Source organism: Salmo salar, chromosome 10 (assembly GCF_965601325.2).
Source record: "Salmo salar chromosome 10, fSalSal1, whole genome shotgun sequence".
NCBI classification, from domain to species: domain Eukaryota; kingdom Metazoa; phylum Chordata; class Actinopteri; order Salmoniformes; family Salmonidae; genus Salmo; species Salmo salar.
Window position 1 is genome coordinate 76,346,798 of NC_138300.1, and position 21,401 is coordinate 76,368,198.

The 21,401-nt window shown below is 41.6% G+C and overlaps 1 protein-coding gene across 6 annotated transcripts in view; it reads left to right on the forward strand.

Moving 5' to 3' along the window:
• Nucleotides 1-21,401, forward strand: part of LOC106561060 (transcription factor SOX-6) — a 147,265-nt gene that overhangs the window by 46,810 nt on the left and 79,054 nt on the right. For 2 of the 6 annotated variants that reach the window (XM_014124667.3, XM_014124666.3), the window contains exons 3-4: nt 16,243-16,462; nt 18,901-19,105. The exons of 2 other annotated variants lie outside the window; for them this stretch is intronic. In XM_014124667.3, the coding sequence (XP_013980142.2) occupies nt 16,244-16,462; nt 18,901-19,105 (424 nt within the window). In that variant the 5' untranslated portion in view covers nt 16,243. The remainder of the gene's footprint in view (nt 1-16,242; nt 16,463-18,900; nt 19,106-21,401) is intronic. 2 more of the 6 variants (XM_045688091.2, XM_045688089.2) reach the window with 1 other exon arrangement.

The window sequence follows — 21,401 nt, forward strand, 5'->3', positions numbered from 1 at the left end:
AAATAAGTTTTTTATCACTTTGTTTTGGCAGGTCTGAAGAAACATTGTGGAAATAAGAAAATACAGTACCAGTCAAAGGTTTGGACACACCTACTCATTGTAGAATAATAGTGAAGACATCAAAACTATGAAATAACACATATGGAATCATGTAGGGTTAAACAAATCTAAATATATTTTAGATTCTTCAAAGTAGCCACTTTGCCTTGATGACAGCTTTGCACACTCTTGACATTCACAGCTTCATGAGGAATGCTTTCCCAACAGTCTTCTGATGCAGCACTCCATCACTCTCCTTCTTGGTCAAATAACCATTACACAGCCTGGAGGTGTGTTTTGGGTCGTTGTCCTGTTGAAAAACAAATGATAGTCCCACTAAGCGCAAACCAGATGGGATGGCGTATTGCGGTCGAATGTCCATTGCTCGTGTTTCTTGGCCCAGTCTCTTCTTCTTATTGGTGTCCTTTAGTAGTGGTTTCTTTGTAGCAATTCGACCATGAAGGCCTGATTCCTGTAGTCTCCTCTGAACAGTTGATATTGAGATGCTGGTTGAAAGAATGCCAAGAGTGTGCAAAACTGTCATCAAGGCAAAGGGTGGCTACTTTGAAGAATCTCAAATAGAAAATATATTTAGATTTTTTTAAACACTTTTTTTGGTTACTACATGATTCCATATGTGTTATTTCATAGTTTTGATGTCTTCACTATTATTCTACACTGTAGAAAATGGTACAAATAAAGAAAAACCCTGGAATGAGTAGGTGTGTCAACTTTTGACTAGTACTCTATATTTAAAAGAAAACAGAATAGCATATCGTAAGTGTATTATGTTACTAGTCTCTGCTTAGTAGCCAGAGAAATGCTGCAGCACGAGTGGTCATCTGTTGAACTCATGGACACTGCAGATATTCCTGGAAAAAGTGGAAGTTGGAAAAAGAGCTGCACAACATCTTGAACTTTTGAGTTATTTAATCAAAACCTTTTACCTGCATCTGACTCTGAAGGAGGATTTGATAAAGTGATGCTCCTTTCCCTGCATCTGTCAATTAAAGCTGCGTCCATCTCTTCATGTACAATTTGACAACTGATAATATGTCACGCAGACTATTGTGATTTTACTCTGATGTGTGAAAGTAGTTTTGGTATAGGTTAGGTGGAGTTTTGAAGGACCTGTTGTGCAGGCTGACTGGTTTTATTTGTTTCCCTTCACTCCTCAACTTGGATAGAGTCAAGAATATGTTTGGCATTATTCTAAAAGGCCTAATGGACCACATAGCATGTTTTCGTTTCCCTTACAATAAAGGTGATAAGTGATAGTTATAATAAATCAAACAGTCCTGTAACAGATTATTTTTACAAAGTAAAACGCAAAAGAGAATGGTAACAACCCGCAAGGGACGGTCAAATGATCAAATTATTAACATGAGCGCCAACGCTGATAAATAGGCGTAACACAAGCTCATTACATTATTGTTGTTCTAAATTAAATCAACTTCTTCACCCTCCTTATCATTCAGTTAGGCCTAATTTACATTTTATTGTGAAGTAATGTGCAGAATTATCGCCCATTCATCCATTTGTCATTCATTCGGTGAGGAGAGAGCAACACGTTAGCACCTGGCTGGGTACCGTCGTCCCACAGCGCATTGTCTTGGCGGGTTAGGTTGGGAATTGGTGTGAAATAAAATGGTAAAAAGTCTCTAAATATTATTCTGTTTATGATTTCAATATTCTGACAAATAATCAATGTAAAATACAATGTAGCTTTTTTTGGGGTCTATTTTTATTTACAAAATCAAACGTCAGTGGCCGTTGGCCTAACTTGCTGACTGACACGCGAGGGAGGGAGGGAGGGAGGGAGGGAGGGAGGGAGGGAGGGAGGGAGGGAGGGAGGGAGGGAGGGAGGGAGAGATCAAGGGTCGATTTAGGATTTTGAAGTAGTGGGAAAGTTTAGTTTTTTTTACATCCCAGGGTGACATTTTCCTCACCTGTTCTGTGTGCAAACGAGTGAAATTATAATATGCTGCAACCTTCCTCTGACAATATCAGTGAGGAGGAAGTTTTGTATTCACGCGGTACACATAATGCAATCGCTAGCTGCAGTATCAGATCTCCTGTTTATTTGCAACATTACGTTTACTCACATTGCGTGTAGGTTTGCTAGAGGAAAATGCCCCCCCTTATGCTTGCTCTGTATGCCACTGTACCCTATCCTATGACATAGTTCTCTTTATTCACTCCCAACTGAACCTTTGGATGCCATGTGAATACGCACCAGTAGTAGTTTTGCGTGTTCATTTGTTCTCACTGGTCAAGTCTCACTCCATGTGTACACCTCGCTCTCCTGTTTGACCCACAGAACCCATGCAGCTACAAAAAAAGTCACCATGTCATGTGGATTACTTTTTTCAAATCCGATCAGTTTTCCACGTTGATTCAACGTCATCACATAGATTTTTTTCGGGGTGGATCTGACGTGGAACAATGTTGATTCAACCAGTTTGTCAGTGGGGAAAGAAAAGGATAGAATGGAGGGAGAGTATGATAAATGGACCAGGATTAGACAGCGCTTGTGTCCCAAACTGCACCCTATTCCCTACATAGTGTACTACGTTTGGCTAGAGCCCTAAAGTAGTGCACTACATAGGAAATAGGGGGCCATTTGGGATGCACAGAGAAACAGAAGAGCTCCACACTGCCCTGAGCACTGCCCTGTGCACCCCTGGTACTGAACTGACTGTAAAACAAACACAGAAAAGATATATCTTTGAGATTAGGTAGGCAAACAGCTCTGGTATAAGGAAAAGCTTAGGGAATAAATTATTGTGACGCTCAAGGTTGTTTCATTCACTGCTCACTGTATCGAGACTAGTAATTCATAATATTATATTATTAAAGGGAAAGTTCAGCGATTTTACATATTTAGATATTTAATTACCTTGGAAAGCAGTCTACGGACAAGAAGTGACTGCTTTCACGATAAGGAAACAGACATCTAAATATGTAAAATTATATAAAGTGGCATTGTTTAAAGAGACTAGTGATACATTTATTACATCCAATTTTTAATTATTAAAGTGGCTAGAGATTTGAGTCAGTAGTTGGCAGCAGCCACTCAATGTTAGTGATGGCTGTTTAACAGTCTGATGGCCTTGAGATAGAAGCTGTTTTTCAGTCTCTCGGTCCCAGCTTTGATGCACCTGTACTGACCTATGTTCCTCCGTCACTAACACAAAAGGTTTTGGGGGGTATAAATCATATAAACACCACACACACACACACACACACACACACACACACACACACACACACACACACACACACACACACACACACACACGATAATTGAATCTACTCATGGTTGGCTAATATATGGTGGACGCCTAGGGACAAGCTGTGAGTGTTAGTAAACCACGCTTGATTAATGAACTGCTTAATACTACTACATGTCTAGAACCTCGATAGAGAAGCCAAGTGGTAGTGTTGCAGTCTCCAGACCACAAATGCCCCTGGAAGAGGCGGTTGGATCTCCCAGTTCTGCCACTCACTTTCTCTGCTGTATCCATCTCCTCTATTTCCCCATCATCATATCTAAACTAAATCATTCAATACAATTTGAAATATTTCTTTTTTTTGACATTCACAAGAGAAGCCTTCAGTGAACGGATGGAGAGAACAATAGAGTCTGATGAAAGAGAGCAGCGTGACGGATTGAGGGATGAGTTGAACAGAGGTGAATCGGAGAGAGAGAGGCCGATTTGAGCAGAGATGCTGTACACAGTTCAGTGCAGTTCAGAGGTAAAGACCAGTTCAGCCCGTTATCATCAACGGTGGCATAAATGCCAGCAAACAAAATGCTTAAGAACGTCTTTCTTCCAAGGAGGAGTCCCAAATGGCACTCTATTCCCTATGGGCCCAGGTCAAAAGTGGTGCACTACCTAGGGAATAGGGTGCCATTTGAGACGCAAGTCCATCTATGACATTCCTCACATCTCGCCAAGTCCATGAGGGCCAGAGAGGAGATTTGTTAATATGATTAACTTTAATTTGATAGAAATTCCAACAGCTGTAAGACTGTTGCTCCAGTCAAAGAGTGAGTCGACAACAAAAACAGAGCCTATTTATACGCATAGTGAAACACAGGTGTTACTCAATACACAAAAGCCAAATTTTCCTTGTGGGACATGGGAAATATTTCGATGAAACAAGCCCTTGAGACTTTGCTGATGTTGATGGTGATTTCAGGTTTTAGCCCTATGTGAATAAAAAGGCTATGATTAGCTAAATTAGCGCCTAAGGCCTTCCTTTCCCTACACAATGTCCGTGGCAACATGGGACAATGGCTACCTTGTGTAGGATGGATTGGTTTACCATTTTAATATTTACTGTACACCTCTCAAAACCAGGCAGGATTTAAGTGTTTTGTGTGTGTGTGTTTGTGGGGGTAGATCTATCTGTGTTGTATTTGAGGGTGTGTGTGTGTGTTTGTCTGTCTGTACTGTATGTCTATGCTAACAAATCTAAATGTGTGTCTGTGCCAGCCTTTTGCCTGATACCCCATAATAAACCTTTAACGTGCCCCACAGACAGACAGACAGACAGTGTGGTGGAGGCGGGGGCAGCAGCGCGGGATGGGGGCCATACCATGTCCTGGCCTGGTGGGGGGATACCTCTGAGGATTAGCTTGCATTCTGACAGCTGGCCATGCCAAGGGAACACTGCTGACGTGCCTGCAACCCGACAACAACTGCTCTGGGAGGGGAGAGAACAACAGTTTAAGGGGCTAAGGGCTCTTCTCTGATTGCTACCCCAGCATTCCCTGACCTCCCTCCCCTCCTCCACTGCCCTCAAGTCATCCAAGCGCTATTCGAACTCTGCTTACATACACCATCAGTGAATTTGCACCATCATCTACTCTCGCTCTCTCCTCTCCGTCTGCGTTTTAGTCTGTGACTGGTGATGAAGAGGGACTCTGTTTGGAACCTGAGCTTGTTTCCCTGTGAGTCTCCTCTCCCCTGTAAGAAAGTGTGTGAGACACCTCTTCTTGGTAGAAAGCAGTGTCCTGTTCTAACGCTATGGGCCCGTATTCACTCTAGCCCTGATTTTTCTACCCGTAGTATGCATTTATATGTCTTGGACTGTCAGACTATTTCTGTAGCAAGGTACTTTAAACACACATCGGTCTCCCCAATGGCTCTCTGTTGTGTATCGTGTTCCCTGCAAAGCATGTGACGCTCCTCGCGTCAAACTATTCATTCCCAAACTAAGTTCATTATTTACTGTATAAAAACTAAAACAAATTTACAACGTCTCGAATCGGAGAGCCGAGTTAAATCGGGCGACCATCTGCGGACGTTATGCGTTCACGCTATTCAATAATTTAATGCAGATTTTTTGTTGTTGTTTATCTCCAGTCAGAAAGAAGTTTTGTGGTGAATAATACAGATGTTTGACACAAACGGACTTAGGAGTGTCATCATGTTATTTTCTTCATGGAGAACAAAGCGAGCGGAGAGCTAGGAGACAGCCTGGGACTACAATGAAGGTGTATTCCCAATCCAGTGAAGACTTGTCGTCAGACTTAATCTAGGATTTTGAGGTTTAGGTGCCTCTAGAGCTATTGAAAAGCCTGCTGTTTGTATGCTTGTTACAGATTATCTCAGTACTATTAGATGTACCCGTAACATGGATTTGGCTCCGGGCTAATGTACAGAGTGTGGTGAAAAAGTGTAACCGTCGCTGTAGTATCGCCATTGACCTTAAATTTGTGTTGTCATGGTCATGTAATGCTTGTGTTTTCCACATAGGCTATATAAATAACAACACAAAGCCATAACCTGATTTAACTCAGCAGCAGTGAGAATAACTGATTTAACTCAGCAGCAGTGAGAATTAACATATTTCCACTTCAGTTATCTGTTGCCCTCTCTTGACTGAGTGGGACGTGGGTCCTCTGTGGCCCTCTGTGGTCCTGAATGATACATAGGGGTGTGTGTGTGCGTGTGTGTGTGTGTGTGTGTGTGTGTGTGTGTGTGTGTGTGTGTGTGTGTGTGTGTGTGAGAGAGAGTGTGTGCGTGTCTGATGACAACAAATGCAAAATGCACCACATAACATCTTTGATTTAGCTTCACAATGAACACTTGGTGAATATTTTAACTTTAGGGAGATGTCTAATGATTTGTTGAAGCTCACTTTGTCTGGTCTTTAGCCTCGGGGCTAATGCAGTCTCTCTGAAACGTGTGTGGAGGCAGCTGTTGCAATCGCACGCCGACGGCCTCCCGATCACTGTCTATACTCACGCTCTCGTCTCTGTATCAGCCGCTAGCCCAAATTGAATTGGCTAATAACACATTTACCATTCTACCACATTATAGTACAGACTCGGGTATTACTCGAATCAAATAATTACCGTGACATTTTAGACTCTCGTTTGAAAGTGTTTTTTGCTAACACCACTTGGCTTCTATATTTATATAACCCGTTGGACTCATTTCATTTACATTTCGGTCACTAGCAGACGGTCCATGAAGGTACCTCTGAGAGAAGGCAAGGCTTTTGTAGTGGTAGAGTAATAGGATTGTCCCCTGTTCACTCCCGCTGTTAAGTTAAGGTCTCCCAACGGGCTTAAACTTGTGTAACGTACTTAATTGTGTATCCGAGTGGCGTTGTGTTGAGTTTAGTTTATTAGGATTCCAATTTAGCTTCTGCACATGCAACAGCTACTCTTCCTGGGGTCCTCATAAAACATGCAAATACATAAAAATATACAGTACCGGTCAAAAGGTTTGGACACACCTAGTCATTCAAGGGTTTTTCTTTATTTTTAATATTTTTTACATTGTAGAATAATAGTGAAGACATCAAAACTATGAAATAACACATATGGACTCATGTAGTAACCAAAAAAGTGTTAAACAAATCAAAATATATTTTCTATTTGAGATTCTTCAATGTAGCCACACTTTGCCTCGATGACAGCTTTGCACACTCTTGGCATTCTCTCAAATAGCTTCATGAGGAATGCTTTTCCAACAGCCTTGAAGGAGTTCCCACATATGCTGAGCACCTGTTGGCTGCTTTTCCTTCACTCTGCAGTCCAACTCATCCCAAACCATCTCAATTGGGTAGAGGTCGGGTGATTGTGGAGGTCAGGTCATCTGATGCAGCACTCCATCACTCTCCTTCTTGGTCAAATAGACCTTACAAAGCCTGGAAGTCCCACTAAACGCAAACCAGATGGGATGGTGTATTGCTGCAGAATGCTGTGGTAGCCATGCTGGTTAAGTGTGCCTTAAATTCTAAATAAATCACTGACAATGTCACCAGCAAAGCACCTCCATACCATCACACCACCTCCTCCATGCTTCACGGTGGGAACCAAGCATGCGGAGATCATCCGTTCACCTACTCTGCGTCTCTCAAAGACACGGAGGTTGAAATCAAAAATCTCAAATTTGGACTCATCAGACCAAAGGACAGATTTCCACCGGTCTAATGTCCATTGCTCGTGTTTCTTGGCCCAAGCAAGTCTCTTCTTCTTATTGGTGTCCTTTAGTAGTGGTTTCTTTGCAGCAATTCGACCATGAAGGCCTGATTCACGTAGTCTCCTCTGAACAGTTGATGTTGAGATGTGTCTATTACTTGAACTCTGTAAAGCATTTATTTGGGCTGCAATCTGAGGCTGGTAACGCTAATGAACATATCCTCTGCAGCAGAGGTAACTCTGGGTCTTCCTTTCCTGTGGCGGTCCTCATGAGAGCCAGTTTCATCATGGCGCTTGATGGTTTTTGCGACTGCATTTGAAGAATCGTTCAAAGTTCTTGAAATGTTCCATATTGACTGACCTTCATGTCTTAAAGTAATGATGGACTGTCATTTCTCTTTGCTTATTTGAGCTGTTCTTGCCATAATATGGACTGGGTCTTTTACAAAATAGGGTTATCTTCTGTATACCACCCCTACCTTGTCACAACACAACTGATGGGCTCAAACGCATTAAGAAGGAAAGACATTTCACAAATTAACTTTAATCAAGGCACACCTGTTAATTGAAATGCATTCCAGGTGACTACCTCATGAAGCTGGTTGAGAGAATGCCAAGAGTGTGCAAAACTGTCATCAAGTCAAAGGGTGGCTACTTTGAAGAATCTCAAATATTAAACATATTTTGATTTGTTAAACACTTTTTTGGTTAATACATGATTCCATATGCGTTTTTTCCATATGCGTTTCTACTATGTAGAAAATTGTAAAAATAAAGAAAAACCCTGCAATGAGTAGGTGTTTCCAAAATGTTGACTGGTACTGTATATATTTGTAAAACTTTAACATAAATACACACTGAACAAAAATATAAACGCAACATGTAAAGTGTTGGTACCATGTTTCATGAGCTGAAATAAAAGATCCCAGGAATGTTCCATATGCACAAAAAGCATATTCTTCTAAAATGTTGTGCACAAATTTGTTTACATCCCTGTTAGTGAGCATTTCTCCTTTGCCAACATAATCCATCCACCTGACAGGTGTGGCATATCAAAAAGCTGATTAAACTGCATGATCATTACACAGGTACACCTTGTGCTGGGAACAATATAAGGCAACTCTAAAATATGCCGTTTTGTCACACAAGACAATGCCACAGATGTCTCAAGTTTTGAAGGAGCGTGTAATTGGCATGCTGACTGCAGGAATGTCCACCAGAGCTGTTGCCAGAGAATTTTATGTTAATCTCTGTACCATAAGCCGCTTCCAATGTTGTTTTAGAGAATTTGGCAGTACGTCCCTCCGTCCTCACAACCACAGACCACGTGAATGGCGTCGTGTGGGCGAGTGGTTTGCTGATGTCAACTTTGTGAACAGAGTGCCCAATGGTGGCGGTGAGGTTATGGTATGTGCAGGAGTAAGGTATGGACAATGAACAGAATTGCATTTAATCAATGGAAAGTTGAATGCACAGAGATTCTGTGACGAGATACTGAGGCCCATGGTCTTGCTATTCATCCTCCGCCGTCACCTCATGTTTCAGCATGATAATAATAATGCACGGCCCCATGTTGCAAGGATCTGTACACAATTCCTGGAATCTGAAAATGTCCCAGTTCTTCCATGGCCTGCATAGTCACCTGACATGTCACCCATTGAGCATGTTTGGGATGCTCTGGATCAACGTGTATGACAGTGTGTTCCAGTATTAATATGGGACCAAATACTTTTTACTACTTGAATAGACATATAAGTGAATTTGTCCTAACACTTTTGATCCACTAAAATGAGGGACTATGTACAAAAAGTGCTGTAATTTCTAAACAGTTCAACCAATATGGATGAAAATACCCTCAAAATAAAGCTGTTTGCACTTTAACCTCATAGTCATTGTATCATTTCAAATCCAAAGTGCTGGAGTATAGATCCAAAACAACAAAACATTTGTCAATGTCCAAATACTTTTGGAGCTCACTGTATATAAAATAAAATAGTTATATATTGGAAAGGCACCAAGACAACAAATATACTATTTACACACTATTTGTATATTCATATTCTTATGTACAGTTAAATTATAGGAGAGTGATACAATATGTTTTTTATCTGTTTTTTTAAAGCTAAACTTGCTTTTTGCTTGAGTAACCTTTGGTGGCAGAGCATTCCACCATGACATGGCTCTATACATAACTGAGCGACACATTAAATCTGTTTTTGTTTTGCGTACCCTGAAGAAACCCATAGTGGTATGTCTGGTGGGGTTTGCATGTCTGTTCAAAGTGTATGCAAATAGATTATACAAGTGGTTAGGCATTTTCAACGCACAAAATGTTTCTTAAAAAAAAATCTAGAAGAGAGGTAGTCAATTTCTCATCAACTCTCAACCATGAAAGACTATCATGCATGTTGTTGATGTTAGTTCTGTGTGTGCAGTTAAGGGCAAGGAGTGCTGCTTTGTTTGGAACCAGCTGCAACTTGTGTTGACTTTTGAAGCCTCTAAGGGACGTATGGGACAGTTGGGTGTGTACAGTACCAGTCCCAGACAGAGCATTATACTGCACACACAGGCCTGCACACACACACACATGGGTGTGTTCCAATGCCAAGAAAAATAAAAAGCAAGGGAGAGTGTTGGTCAACAAGACCACTCCTGAATTCGGGGGGTCTGCGGTTTAGGTTCAGCCTGACTTCGGGAGAACTAGCACAGAGAGACCCCTGTATCAGAGGACATGTGTGACTGAGGAAAAACGAACTATTCAGTAATTAAACCTTTTCAAGGGTTCTATTCTATTTTCACTGAGATTTTCCTTTTAGAAGACTACGAATCCACATGCTGGTGCCAGACCAATTTGTCCATTTGATGTGATTCACAATTTCAGGCTATGCACACTTTTAAAACTAGAATAATACTCATAGAAAATGTGTTTTGAAATGCAGAACAACGGGATACACCGTCTCGGGTGGCATCCCTGAGGGCCGGAGCAGTTTCGTCTTTTAGATCACAATTAATAAGATAACGTGGATGGGCGGAACCTGATCCTAGATCAGCAGTCCTACTCTGAGATGATTGATACAGCCCCGGGTTTATTACACATACACATACAGCACTCTACATAGAATGTGGACTTTGCTACCAAGTATTGATTCAGTAGCCATTCACTTTCCCCTGCCACCCATCCTGCAAGCTGTCAGCTTTCAACACACTGTCGACCAGGCCCTCCATTCACTAGGGGCCAGATGAATTGGTCCTTGCGATAGGTTGGAACTCCTTTACCAATAAGGTAAATACATAGAGGTCTCATTGAAACACACTGTTGACTATACACCAACTTTCCATTGACCTATAGAATGATGAATGCAACTCCTGTGGTTTTTAAGTGTTTCATTGACCTATCACCAAATGCACAACATTTGAGCAACTGACGTATCTGCCATACACAATATCTGCTTGCTTCACAAGTTCCTTCAATGTGTCATGAAAGTACCCCCAGTTGCATCTAATAAAATGCCACAATACAGTGTATCTGTAGTGTTACTTGAAAGCCGCCATGCAGCTACCCAGAGAGTCACCCCATAATGGACACAGTGCTAAAGTACATTTCCTCCAGCACCACCCCCTTCCCAGAGAAATCAATTTCCATCGCGCACTAGCGACTCCTGTGGCGGGCCGGGCGCAGTGCACGCTGACCAGGTCGCCAGGTGTATGGTGTTTCCTCCGACACATTGGTGCGGCTGGCTTCCAGGTTGGATGCGTGCTGTGTTAAGAAGCAGTACTGCTTGGTTGGGTTGTGTTTCGGAGGACGGATGGCTCTCGAACTTCGCCTCTCCCGAGTCCGTACGGGAGTTGTAGCGATGAGACAGTAACTACTAACAATTGGATACCACGAAATTGGGGAGAAAAAAGGGGGTAAAAAAAAGAAGAAAAAAAGGTTTCCCTTCACTGGAACTAAGGGGCCTAGTCCTCCTCCACCAAGCTTTACAGTTGGCACTATGCATTGGGGCAGGTAGCGTTCTCCTGGCATTTGACAAACCCAGATTTGTCCATCACTTCACTTTTGGCCTACCACTTCGCGTCTGAGCCGTTGTTGCTCCTAGACGTTTCCACTTCACAATAACACCACTTACAGTTGACCGGGGCAGGTCTAGCACGGCGAAAAATGTACGAACTGACCTGTTGGAAAGGTGGCATCCTATGACGTTGCAACGTTGAAAGTCACTGAGCTCTTCAGTAAGGCCATTCTACTACTAATGTTTGTCTATGGAGATTGCATGGCAGTGAGCTCGATTTTATACACCTGTCAGCAACGGGTGTGGCTGAAATAGCCAAATCCAATAATTTGAAGGGGTGTCCACATACTTTTGTATATATAATGTATCTGCAACGGTTGGGCTCTTCATTGATGGCCCTCAATGTAAGCCTGAGATAATTTGAATGGAAGTGATGAAAAATTGTTGTTGTTAGATGACCATACTGTCTGTTCGAGGGCTAAACAGCAATGCATTCTTGTTATCATAGGTTTTTTGTCCGCTTTATCTAACATAAACCAAACCCTTGCCTCACTCAATTATACTGGGCCTGATATTGCCAATGGAGATTGCTATTTTCTATGATTGGGTCTGGCTAATGCTAACTAACTACACACGGTCTGTTGGTCTCGTTAACACTAACAAACAGCTCAGGGTCTGTTGCGTGATGATAATATCAGTGGCAGCGATTTTATGAGGTCCAGGCATTCCAGGCCATATGAAATCTCAGTTCCAAGAAGCTAGCTAACTCTTAAGCTCCCATAAACACAGCAGGCGGCAATATTGTCAGCTAAATATAGGCCACCTTCTTTCTTCTCCCCCCCCCCCCCCCCCCCCCCAAATCGATAAGCGTGTTCGCTCGGTGTGTTAGCCGCTGAAGCGTTGTAGTAAATTCGGATTGTTATCTGGAGTCAGGGGATATATGGGTCTATATGTGAACTTTTATAGTATGTCTGGCTGTCTGTCTGTCTGCCATCTCTATTCTGTTATGCAGGGGGCGTGAAAGTTCATTTAGCTAACTCTGACTGGTGGGCCAGACTATCTGGTTCCTTACATGAAGCATTGTGATATTGTATTGAATGGCATTGGGAAATGGCGCATCCTACTGGGTTTGTTGTTGATTGTGTACAGTTTTTATGCTACCCTATGGGCCTGGGTTCAGTGCATATTCCATATGCTTACTAACCTTTGCCTGCTTATATTTTTGTTTTATCACATGATGCACATCAGATGATGTCATAAGTGTCTCCAGATGATGTCATCAGAAACACTTATCTTTTTCTATCTTTTTAACTACAGAACATAGAACCTGACATTTTCACATTTTCACACCACATTGCGGTGGTGCTGGAGATTATGCATTTTATGTTGAAAAAGTGTGAATTTTCCATTTTAAAATTTCAATGTAGCCTTTCTTTAACTTGGTAAGTCAGTTAAGAACAAATTCTTATTTACAATGACGCACCTACACCGGCCAAACCCAGACGACGCTGGGCCAATTGTGCGCCGCCCTATGGGACTCCCAATCACGGCCGGTTGTGATACAGCCTGTAGGGAGTGAGCATGATAGCAATACAGAGGAACACAGTAGGTGGATTTGGTGGTGTAATTAACCGATGCTATCGTCAGTGTCATGGTCAGGTCACACAGCCATTTCACACCCCTTTGAACGCACACACATATGCAAGCATACAGATACTCACACAAACACACACAATGCTAGTGCTGACCCTGCCCCCTCTCTCCAAGTTTCTTTTCAGCACATATGATGTATCATTTTCATTTTCTCCAGTTGACAGTTACAGAACCTCCACCTCTCCAGTGTATATGCTTCTAGAACCTGCTACTGTGAGACACCTGCTACCCTTTCCTTCCCATTTTGTTCACTTTCTTTCTCAACTTTCCTCTCCCCTTCTTTCTCTGACTCTCTCTCTCTTTCTCTCTCTCCCTCCCGTCGTAGATATTTGAGTAAGGGTTGGGTTTACGTGTCAGAGGGCCCAAGAGACAGAATACTTCAAAGATAAACCGTCCTGCGTGATTTATGGAGTGCTAATACTGTTCTACTTCATAGAATCTTTGGCCTTGATTGTCTTTGGCGTGAAACACAACTCTCATGTTCCGACTTTATAATCCCGTTTGGCTTGAGGTTCAATTCTCCACCCTTCTCCCCAAGTGTGCGCTTACACACTCTCTGTCATGGATTGGATATCATGTGATCGGTGTAAGCGTTACGCCATTGTTAAATCCATGACAGTAAGTGTGCAAATGTACACTTTGGGAGAAGAGTGGAGAATTGGCATGCAGCTTTTGTATTGGCAATCAACACTTAACAATAGTGTTGAAGGGGTTTGTGTGTAAAGTAATTGCAGCAAATGATTTATTGACGTGGCACGGTCAGGTGGTGGCATGAGGCTTTGCGATAGGAAATACAGGTTTACACAGAAGGCCACTTGAATCAAGCCCACTGTAACGGCCGTCGAAGGGAGTAGACCAAGGCGCAGCGTGGTTAGTGCTCATCATGTATTTATTTGATCTGAACACTGCAACAAAGAAACCGACAGCCAAACAGTTCTGTCAGGTAAGCAATACAAAACAGAATTTAACCACCCACAAAACCCAAAGGAAAACAGGCTACCTAAGTATGGCTCCCAATCAGCGACAACGATGTACAGCTGTCCCTGATTGAGAGCCATACCAGGCCAAAACAAAGAAATACAAAACATAGAAAAAAGGACATAGAATGCCCACCCTAGTCACACCCTGGCCTAACCAAAATAGAGAATAAAACCCTCTCTATGGCCAGGGCGTGACACCCACTGTATTTTCTTGATATTTCATTACAATTAACAGAACATATCCTAAAAGTTCAAACATGGTTACATTACATTTAATTTCAAGTTTGGTAATGTTCTAGGAATGTTCTCCAACTGGTTTGACATTGGGAATATTCTCAAATAGTTCAGAGAACTTTAAGAAACAATGTTCTTCTGTGTGAATTCCGGTACTTCAGCGTTAAGGTTCTTACAGGTTTCCTCATGGTTCATAAAGTCATGTTGTCAAATTGTTCAGAGAACGTTAAGAAAACGTTCCATAAAAAAACACAAGAAAACTTTAGTGACAATCAGAGAACGTTCAAAGAATATTATTTAAAAACATATACATTCCATTTTCAGCATCAACAAAACTCTCTCTATCCTCTATCTTGGTAAGTGTGTTCAGGTGTGTCGGCCGTGCCCACTAATTGGCACACCTGATCTTAATGAGTGCTTGTTTCCTTATAAAATTAGTTATTTTTGAATAGACAAAAATTGACAGCTTTATGCGTAAAAAACAGTAACATTGCATGCTAGCTCCAACCCGGTGGCACAGTGGACTAATTCCATTGATACACAACAGACAATTATAGTTTTGAATATCCCTAATGCCTTTCACAATAAAAAAGAAATGTGTTTGCATGATTAATGCCTAAGGAAATGAATTTCCATTTGTCCTATCTGTGCTTAATCCCAAATAAACAGTCTTATTGAAACATTCAGTGAAAGTTTTTATCTTTTTGGGCGACTAATGAGAATGTCATTCTCATTGAAAGCAAGTTTAATAAGCGATAGATCTTTTCTAAGCACGCTATTTCTATGCTTCCCGTTCTTAAGTTTTGTTTTTGCGTCTTTTACTTTCGGTTTTGTACACCAGCTTCAAACAGCTGAAAATACAATATTTTGGGTTATTGAAAATATATTTCACAGCGGTTTAGATGGTACAGTGATTCTTTACATTATGCATTGCTTGTTTTGTCACATAAACTGAAATTAGGCGGACTATTTGAATTTTAGCAACCAGGAAATGGCAGAGCGATTTCTGTTTATTGCACCTTTAACAAAGTTATTCAAAACCCTCAAAATAACCTATAAATTCCATTCTCAGAGTATTAATAAAATGTCCCAGAAAAACTTTTAAGGAACCAGAGTAAAACATTCTCAGAACCTCCATGCAACCAATAAATAAACGTTCCCAGAACAGGCTATATTTTCACTTCTGTCTCAGAACGTTTAAAAAACATACAGTTTTACCGGTCAGGAAACATATGACTTTGTTCCCACAACCAATGTGAAACCAAAAATGTACATTCCCACAACTTCCAAGGAACCACATGTGCCAGCGGGGCTGTCTAATAGATACTCCTATCTCAAATGGGTATGGGTGTTCGCTGTGGGTGGATGTGTGGGGGGGCACTGGAGAAGAAGACAGAGAAACCCCTCTGCACCGCAGTGCTTTTAAATCCAGATGCTAGTTTTGGCAGGGACAACTAGTTTTATAAAAAAAAACAAGTGTAAAAACCGCACACTAGAAAGACTTGATTTGCAGTGTAGTCGTGATTGTCTTCCTAATGATGGACCTCAATACTCGACTTCTAGGAATCAGTAGGCGATGGAGTCACACCACTGATAAAACCCACATCAGAGTTTGGGTGTTTATCTCCATGCGATCTGCCATCAGCAACATCAGCTTAATCCAGGAAGTCTTCCTGTGGTTCACAATTTCTTTCTGTCTTTCTCTTCCAGTATGAGAGCATTTAATCATCCCACCATCCACCCTAATCCTGGAATTCAATTCTAGGGGTTGTTTTGGGTTTTTCCCAGCGGGTGCATATCTGTTTCAAGATTGATATACTGTAGATATGCCTGAATATCGAGGAAATTCATAAATGTTTTCCCTCTCCCTGTTTCCTTATAGAATGATGTCTTCCAAGCGAGCAACACCTCCGTTTCCCCCGGCGACAGAGGAAGAGGAAGCGATAGGTCAGGACAGTGTGGGCTGGGCCAATGAGGACAGAGAAAGCCATGGCCAGCCAGTTACGCCCCCTCTGCACGGCAAACCCCTCCCAGAGGAGCACCAGCCAAACAGAGACAGCCAGCCTGAGTCGGACTGGGAGAGTATAGGCCCTATTCAGACAGTGAGACACACACACACACACAAACACACACACTCTCCGTCAGATTGACACACTGTCACTGAGCCCTATTACAGAGGAATCTTCCTCTTTAAGACAAATGCCTCTTGGAGCAGTTTCAAGGATGTCTTAAGATGTCGCTGTTAGTCAAAGCCATCTAAAGTTCTTGGAGATCCCCCTCCCCCGCTCTGTAAGAGGAGGAGAAAACATACAGGAATAAACCTCTCGTCAGGCCACCTGTGCTAGAGTGTCTACTGATGGACAATGTGCATTTAATACCAAACAGTATGTTTGCGTCCCAAATGGCACCTTATTCCCTATATAGTGCGCTACTTTTGACCAAAGCCCATAGGATCTTATGTATCAAAATTTGAATTTGTATTTTTTACTTTGAATAAAAGTACACCCATTCAGCATCGTTCACGCCCTTTTAAGCTTCATCCCCATCCATCTTTTTAATGGTTGATCCGAGCGTTCTGTCCTAACAGCAGTCTAGCACCCAAGCTAACTGGTTAGCGTTGGCTAGCTAATTACAGACACAAATGAGAGAACAGCTCACTCTGACCATTTTACTCGCCCTAGCAGAGCTGGTTAGGCTGTTTTTATGTTGTCCAGAGTGTTGCTAACTGCAACTGTGCTGCTGGCAACAATTTGCGCTTTTTTGCCCACGTTTACTGACACCGGCCATGTGCGAGCGAATTGACCAAATACGTCTATCAACAGCTGTCGGGTCACAGTGACATCATGAACATTCTATTGAAATGGATACTAGCTTAGTGAAGTCTTTTGTTTAGACATGTAGCTAGCTAGCTAAAAAATGAATCATAATCCCAACTCATAACATTACTACCCTGCATGAATCTGCAGGTAGCTAACCAACCAGGTTCAATGTTAGCTAGCTAGTTAACATTAGGCTATAACTAGCAATGCAAATGGCTCTGGGATAAAAATAATATTAATACACAGACATGTAACGTTAGCTAGTGAGCCAGCCAGCTAACATTAGCTAGCTAGCCAACAGTACACTTTAACTTGAAATGAAAATGACTTTCTGACAAAATTAGAAACATGTCATATCTGAAAATGTAGCTAGCTAGAATATCTTACACGTACGTATACATGGCTGGACACTTCTCCTTCTCTGTCACAGATGCCATGGTTTACTTAGTTTGAAGATGTAATCCAGAGACAGGTGTTTTCTCCATCTCTTTAGTTATTATACTCTAATTACACTGATTTCAAAACTCGGTCCTCCAGAAAGTGGAGAGCAACACTTATGCAGTTCTACTATGGGATATTTTTTTAAAAAGCCGTGTTAGACAGGATTACCTACACATACTGACCAGCTCAAATAGACAGAAGAGTGGCAGACCGGTCCGAACTCATTATCTCAGCCAATCATGGCTAGCGGGAAGTTTGCTTTCTTTTTCTGTGGCTAAACCAACTAGGCTCGTAATTTCACAATTGTATTCATATTTACAGATGGCATAAATATTTGTTATTAAGGCACATGAAAGTTCACATGTTCCAGAAGGCATTTCTGCAAAAAAAAACGCATTTTGATTTATGCCATGTGAAGTAGTGACGCGCGAAATACACCTAGTTTCCTGAAACGAGTCACATATGTTAGTTGATGGAAGTTTATTTAATGTCTCAAAAACGCATAGTCCTACAAAAAGCATGGCTGAATCACTCGGCCCAAATGGCCATAGTCAGTCCTGTGGGATTCTTTGATGTAGGGTCAGAGTTAGCTGTCCTTTTCAGGTTAAAAAGAGCTATCTCCATGTATGACAGTTGTAAAATGTACCTCTCACCCTTGCCCCACAGTCTATGTATGACCTGAGTCATTCTTCTGTATTGAGTTGCATTCGTCAATCACAAGATGGAGGGAGTGGATATCCGTAACCGTGTTCTTGGTACAAGCACGAAGGGGACTGTCTTTGTTGCGAAACTGCTGAGTTATGGTGTCTGTCCCAAATGGCACCCCATTCCCTATATAGTACACTACTTTTAACCAGAGTCCTATGGGTAGTGCACTACATAGGGAATAGGAAACCATTTGGGACATAGATCTCAACTTGACCTTTCCCCACTGCCATGCCAGTCCCTCTGTGCGAAGGTGTCACTCTCTGGCTGCCAATACAGAGATTTGCAACCTGGCCCGAGTCTAAATTCTGCTGTAAGAAGATGATTGCCATGATTTAAGCAACAATTTAAACAACACCCACAGCAACAACACCCACAGGCATTAGTCTAGGGATATCAATAGAGAGGTGATGAAAAGTTAAAAGTTGTTAGAGAAATACATTGTAAGGTACACTTAACTTTGTGGTGAGTGATTAGTTGAAATAATGGCCATGAGCTACTAAAGAAAAATGAAAAAGTCCTAGTATTGTCATTCCGTTAATTCCAGAACACCCCTGTTTCATTTGTTCCTATAGGACAATGCTAGTAGCAAGGGCTGTTACTCCTACCGGAATAACACTATATCTCCACCAAAGCCTGAGGAGTGTTCCCAGGATTGTGTCGAGCTGCTAGGCGGATCCGCCTTCAGAACACCGGAGCGCCGCAAAGGAAGCCTGGCCGACGTGGTGGACACACTGAAACAGAAGAAACTAGTAGAGCTGACAAAGACAGAACAGGATGGTAGGAGATCTCCTATAACCCCCCCTCATCTCTATGTGTGCATGCGTGTGTGAGCTCTCTTGCACATGTGTGTGCGTGTGCTATGTGTGTGTGCATACATGCCCGCCTGCGTAAACACAGTATGTTCAGCCTTTACTTTGTGTCCATATGCTCTTCGGAGGATCTTTTGAACCTTTCAATGAGCGACAAATCCCCCCCCCCAGCCATAGATCATAGATCTGTGAGAAGTGAAACCTCACATCAGGCTAGTGGTTGACTCCCATTGCATGCCCCTGCATGTGCCTATTCCCCAAAGCTATGGAGTTCTATCGACTCTCTGTACTGTTATGCTACACATTGTAATTGTCGTGATATCAGAGGCCCACTGATCTTTCGTCTTAAATGCTTCACTTTATTTATATAGTGAAGTGTAGAGTAGTGATCTCTATTGCCGGATAGCCAAAGGCATCACAGCTTTTTTTGCAATTTCTTCTGTACTGTAGATCAGAGTTTCTTAAACTATGGGTCGTGACCCAAAAGTGGGCCCTAAGCATGTAAGAGGTGGGTCGCAAGTTATGAGAATGCATCTACTATATAATCAAAAACAATTTCTTCTTCATTTGAGTCAATGGAGGACGATTTGGGTCACGGGATTTTTTCATTTTGGATCTTGAGCTGAAAAAGTTTAAGAACCCCTGCTGAAGTCTTTTGTTTACAGTGAGTGAACCGTCTTCGTGTGTGTGTGTTTTCAAGTTTCAAACAGTATTCACCACGTGCACAGGATACAACAGGTGTTAAACAGTACAGTGAAATTCTTACCTTGAGATCTCTTTCCCAACAATGCAGTGATGATGATAATAATAATATAGAAAATACTTTTTTTTAAACACACAAAAAAAAACACAAGAACAGCGATGTGAGTTCGAAACATGAGAATTCCAGGATATACAGGTCAGTGCAAGTACCATATTCAATGTGCAGGGGTACTGGAGTGGTTGTAAATACAGGTCAGTGCCAGTACCATATTCAATGTGCAGGGGTACTGGAGTGGTTGAGGTGGGTTTATACATTAAAAAGTGACTGGTTGTAGTGTTGCACGGTATACCGAGACTTCTGTACTTTTTCGATATTAGAACATGAAAACTGTTCGGTACTAGAATTTTTGTTACTTTTGGTACTTCTAAAAGAGTTGATCCATGACGATTCATTTATCGGCAATATCGCCCTTTTAGCGTGAAAGCACTGTGCCTGCTCCACTTATCCTGCACTGGGAGTCTGGGCTGGATCATGTTAGCTCCACACTCATGCTGCACAGAAGTTAACACACTTGAATAATGCGACACGGAATGTAGAAATGTTGAAACTGTTAATTACTGTTCGCAAAACAATGTCCATACAGCCTAGAACACTTTACAAGGCAAGAAGATACCGGTACTGCTTTATAGACTAACTGTTCTTGCTAGCTTACAACTGAAGTTATCATAAATTCACTACCCTGGTACTTTGTTTGTGATAATATGCAAGCTATAACACAAGATATGCGATTTCAAAGCTGATTGCCACCAAAACTTTATTAATGAACTTAATCGGTCTCTTGGCCTCATTACTGGTTAAAGAGACAGCGCACACTTTTATAAAATAAGCTACTTCTATGCAAATGTGGTTAATCAGTACAATAAAATAAGTCCCGAATGGAAGGGAAACAGATTGTCTTCTGTAACCCCATGAAATCAGCCAAAACAAGCTCAATAACTCAATGAATGCTCACACTCCTATTGAATATGCATTCATGTGAATAGGCCTAGGTTACATCTCGAATTACCCAGTTCATCAATAGAGATTTACCATTCAAATAAATTATTAGAATTATGTTCTTATGTAGTTAGATTGGTAAATGCAAAGTCAAATTGATTGTATAATTGATTCATTAATGCATACATGGCTGTCTCTGAAAAATGTTGATGTAAAAAATGTGACCCACGGCCTCGATTCGGTCTTGTGTAGCAAAATTAGAAATTGTGTTTTTTATATTGGATAAAAAAGTAGAGACTCAGAGCTACAAAATGGTATATCATAAACTGCAGTTGAGGAACAATAGGAAAGCAATTCTGCTTTGAAAGTTGATACCCTCTTAAGCCTTAGCCCCACTCATCTCTTTAAGGATTCACATGTGAGGCCATGTGCTAAACAGAGTGAGTAAGGTATTGTTGTAAACAACTAAAGATTCCAATATTAAAAGTGGTGAAAGTAGTAGCCTACAATAAGGGAAAAACTCCAGGTAAAAATACACTTTATCTAGTCCTTGGCCTATATCCTA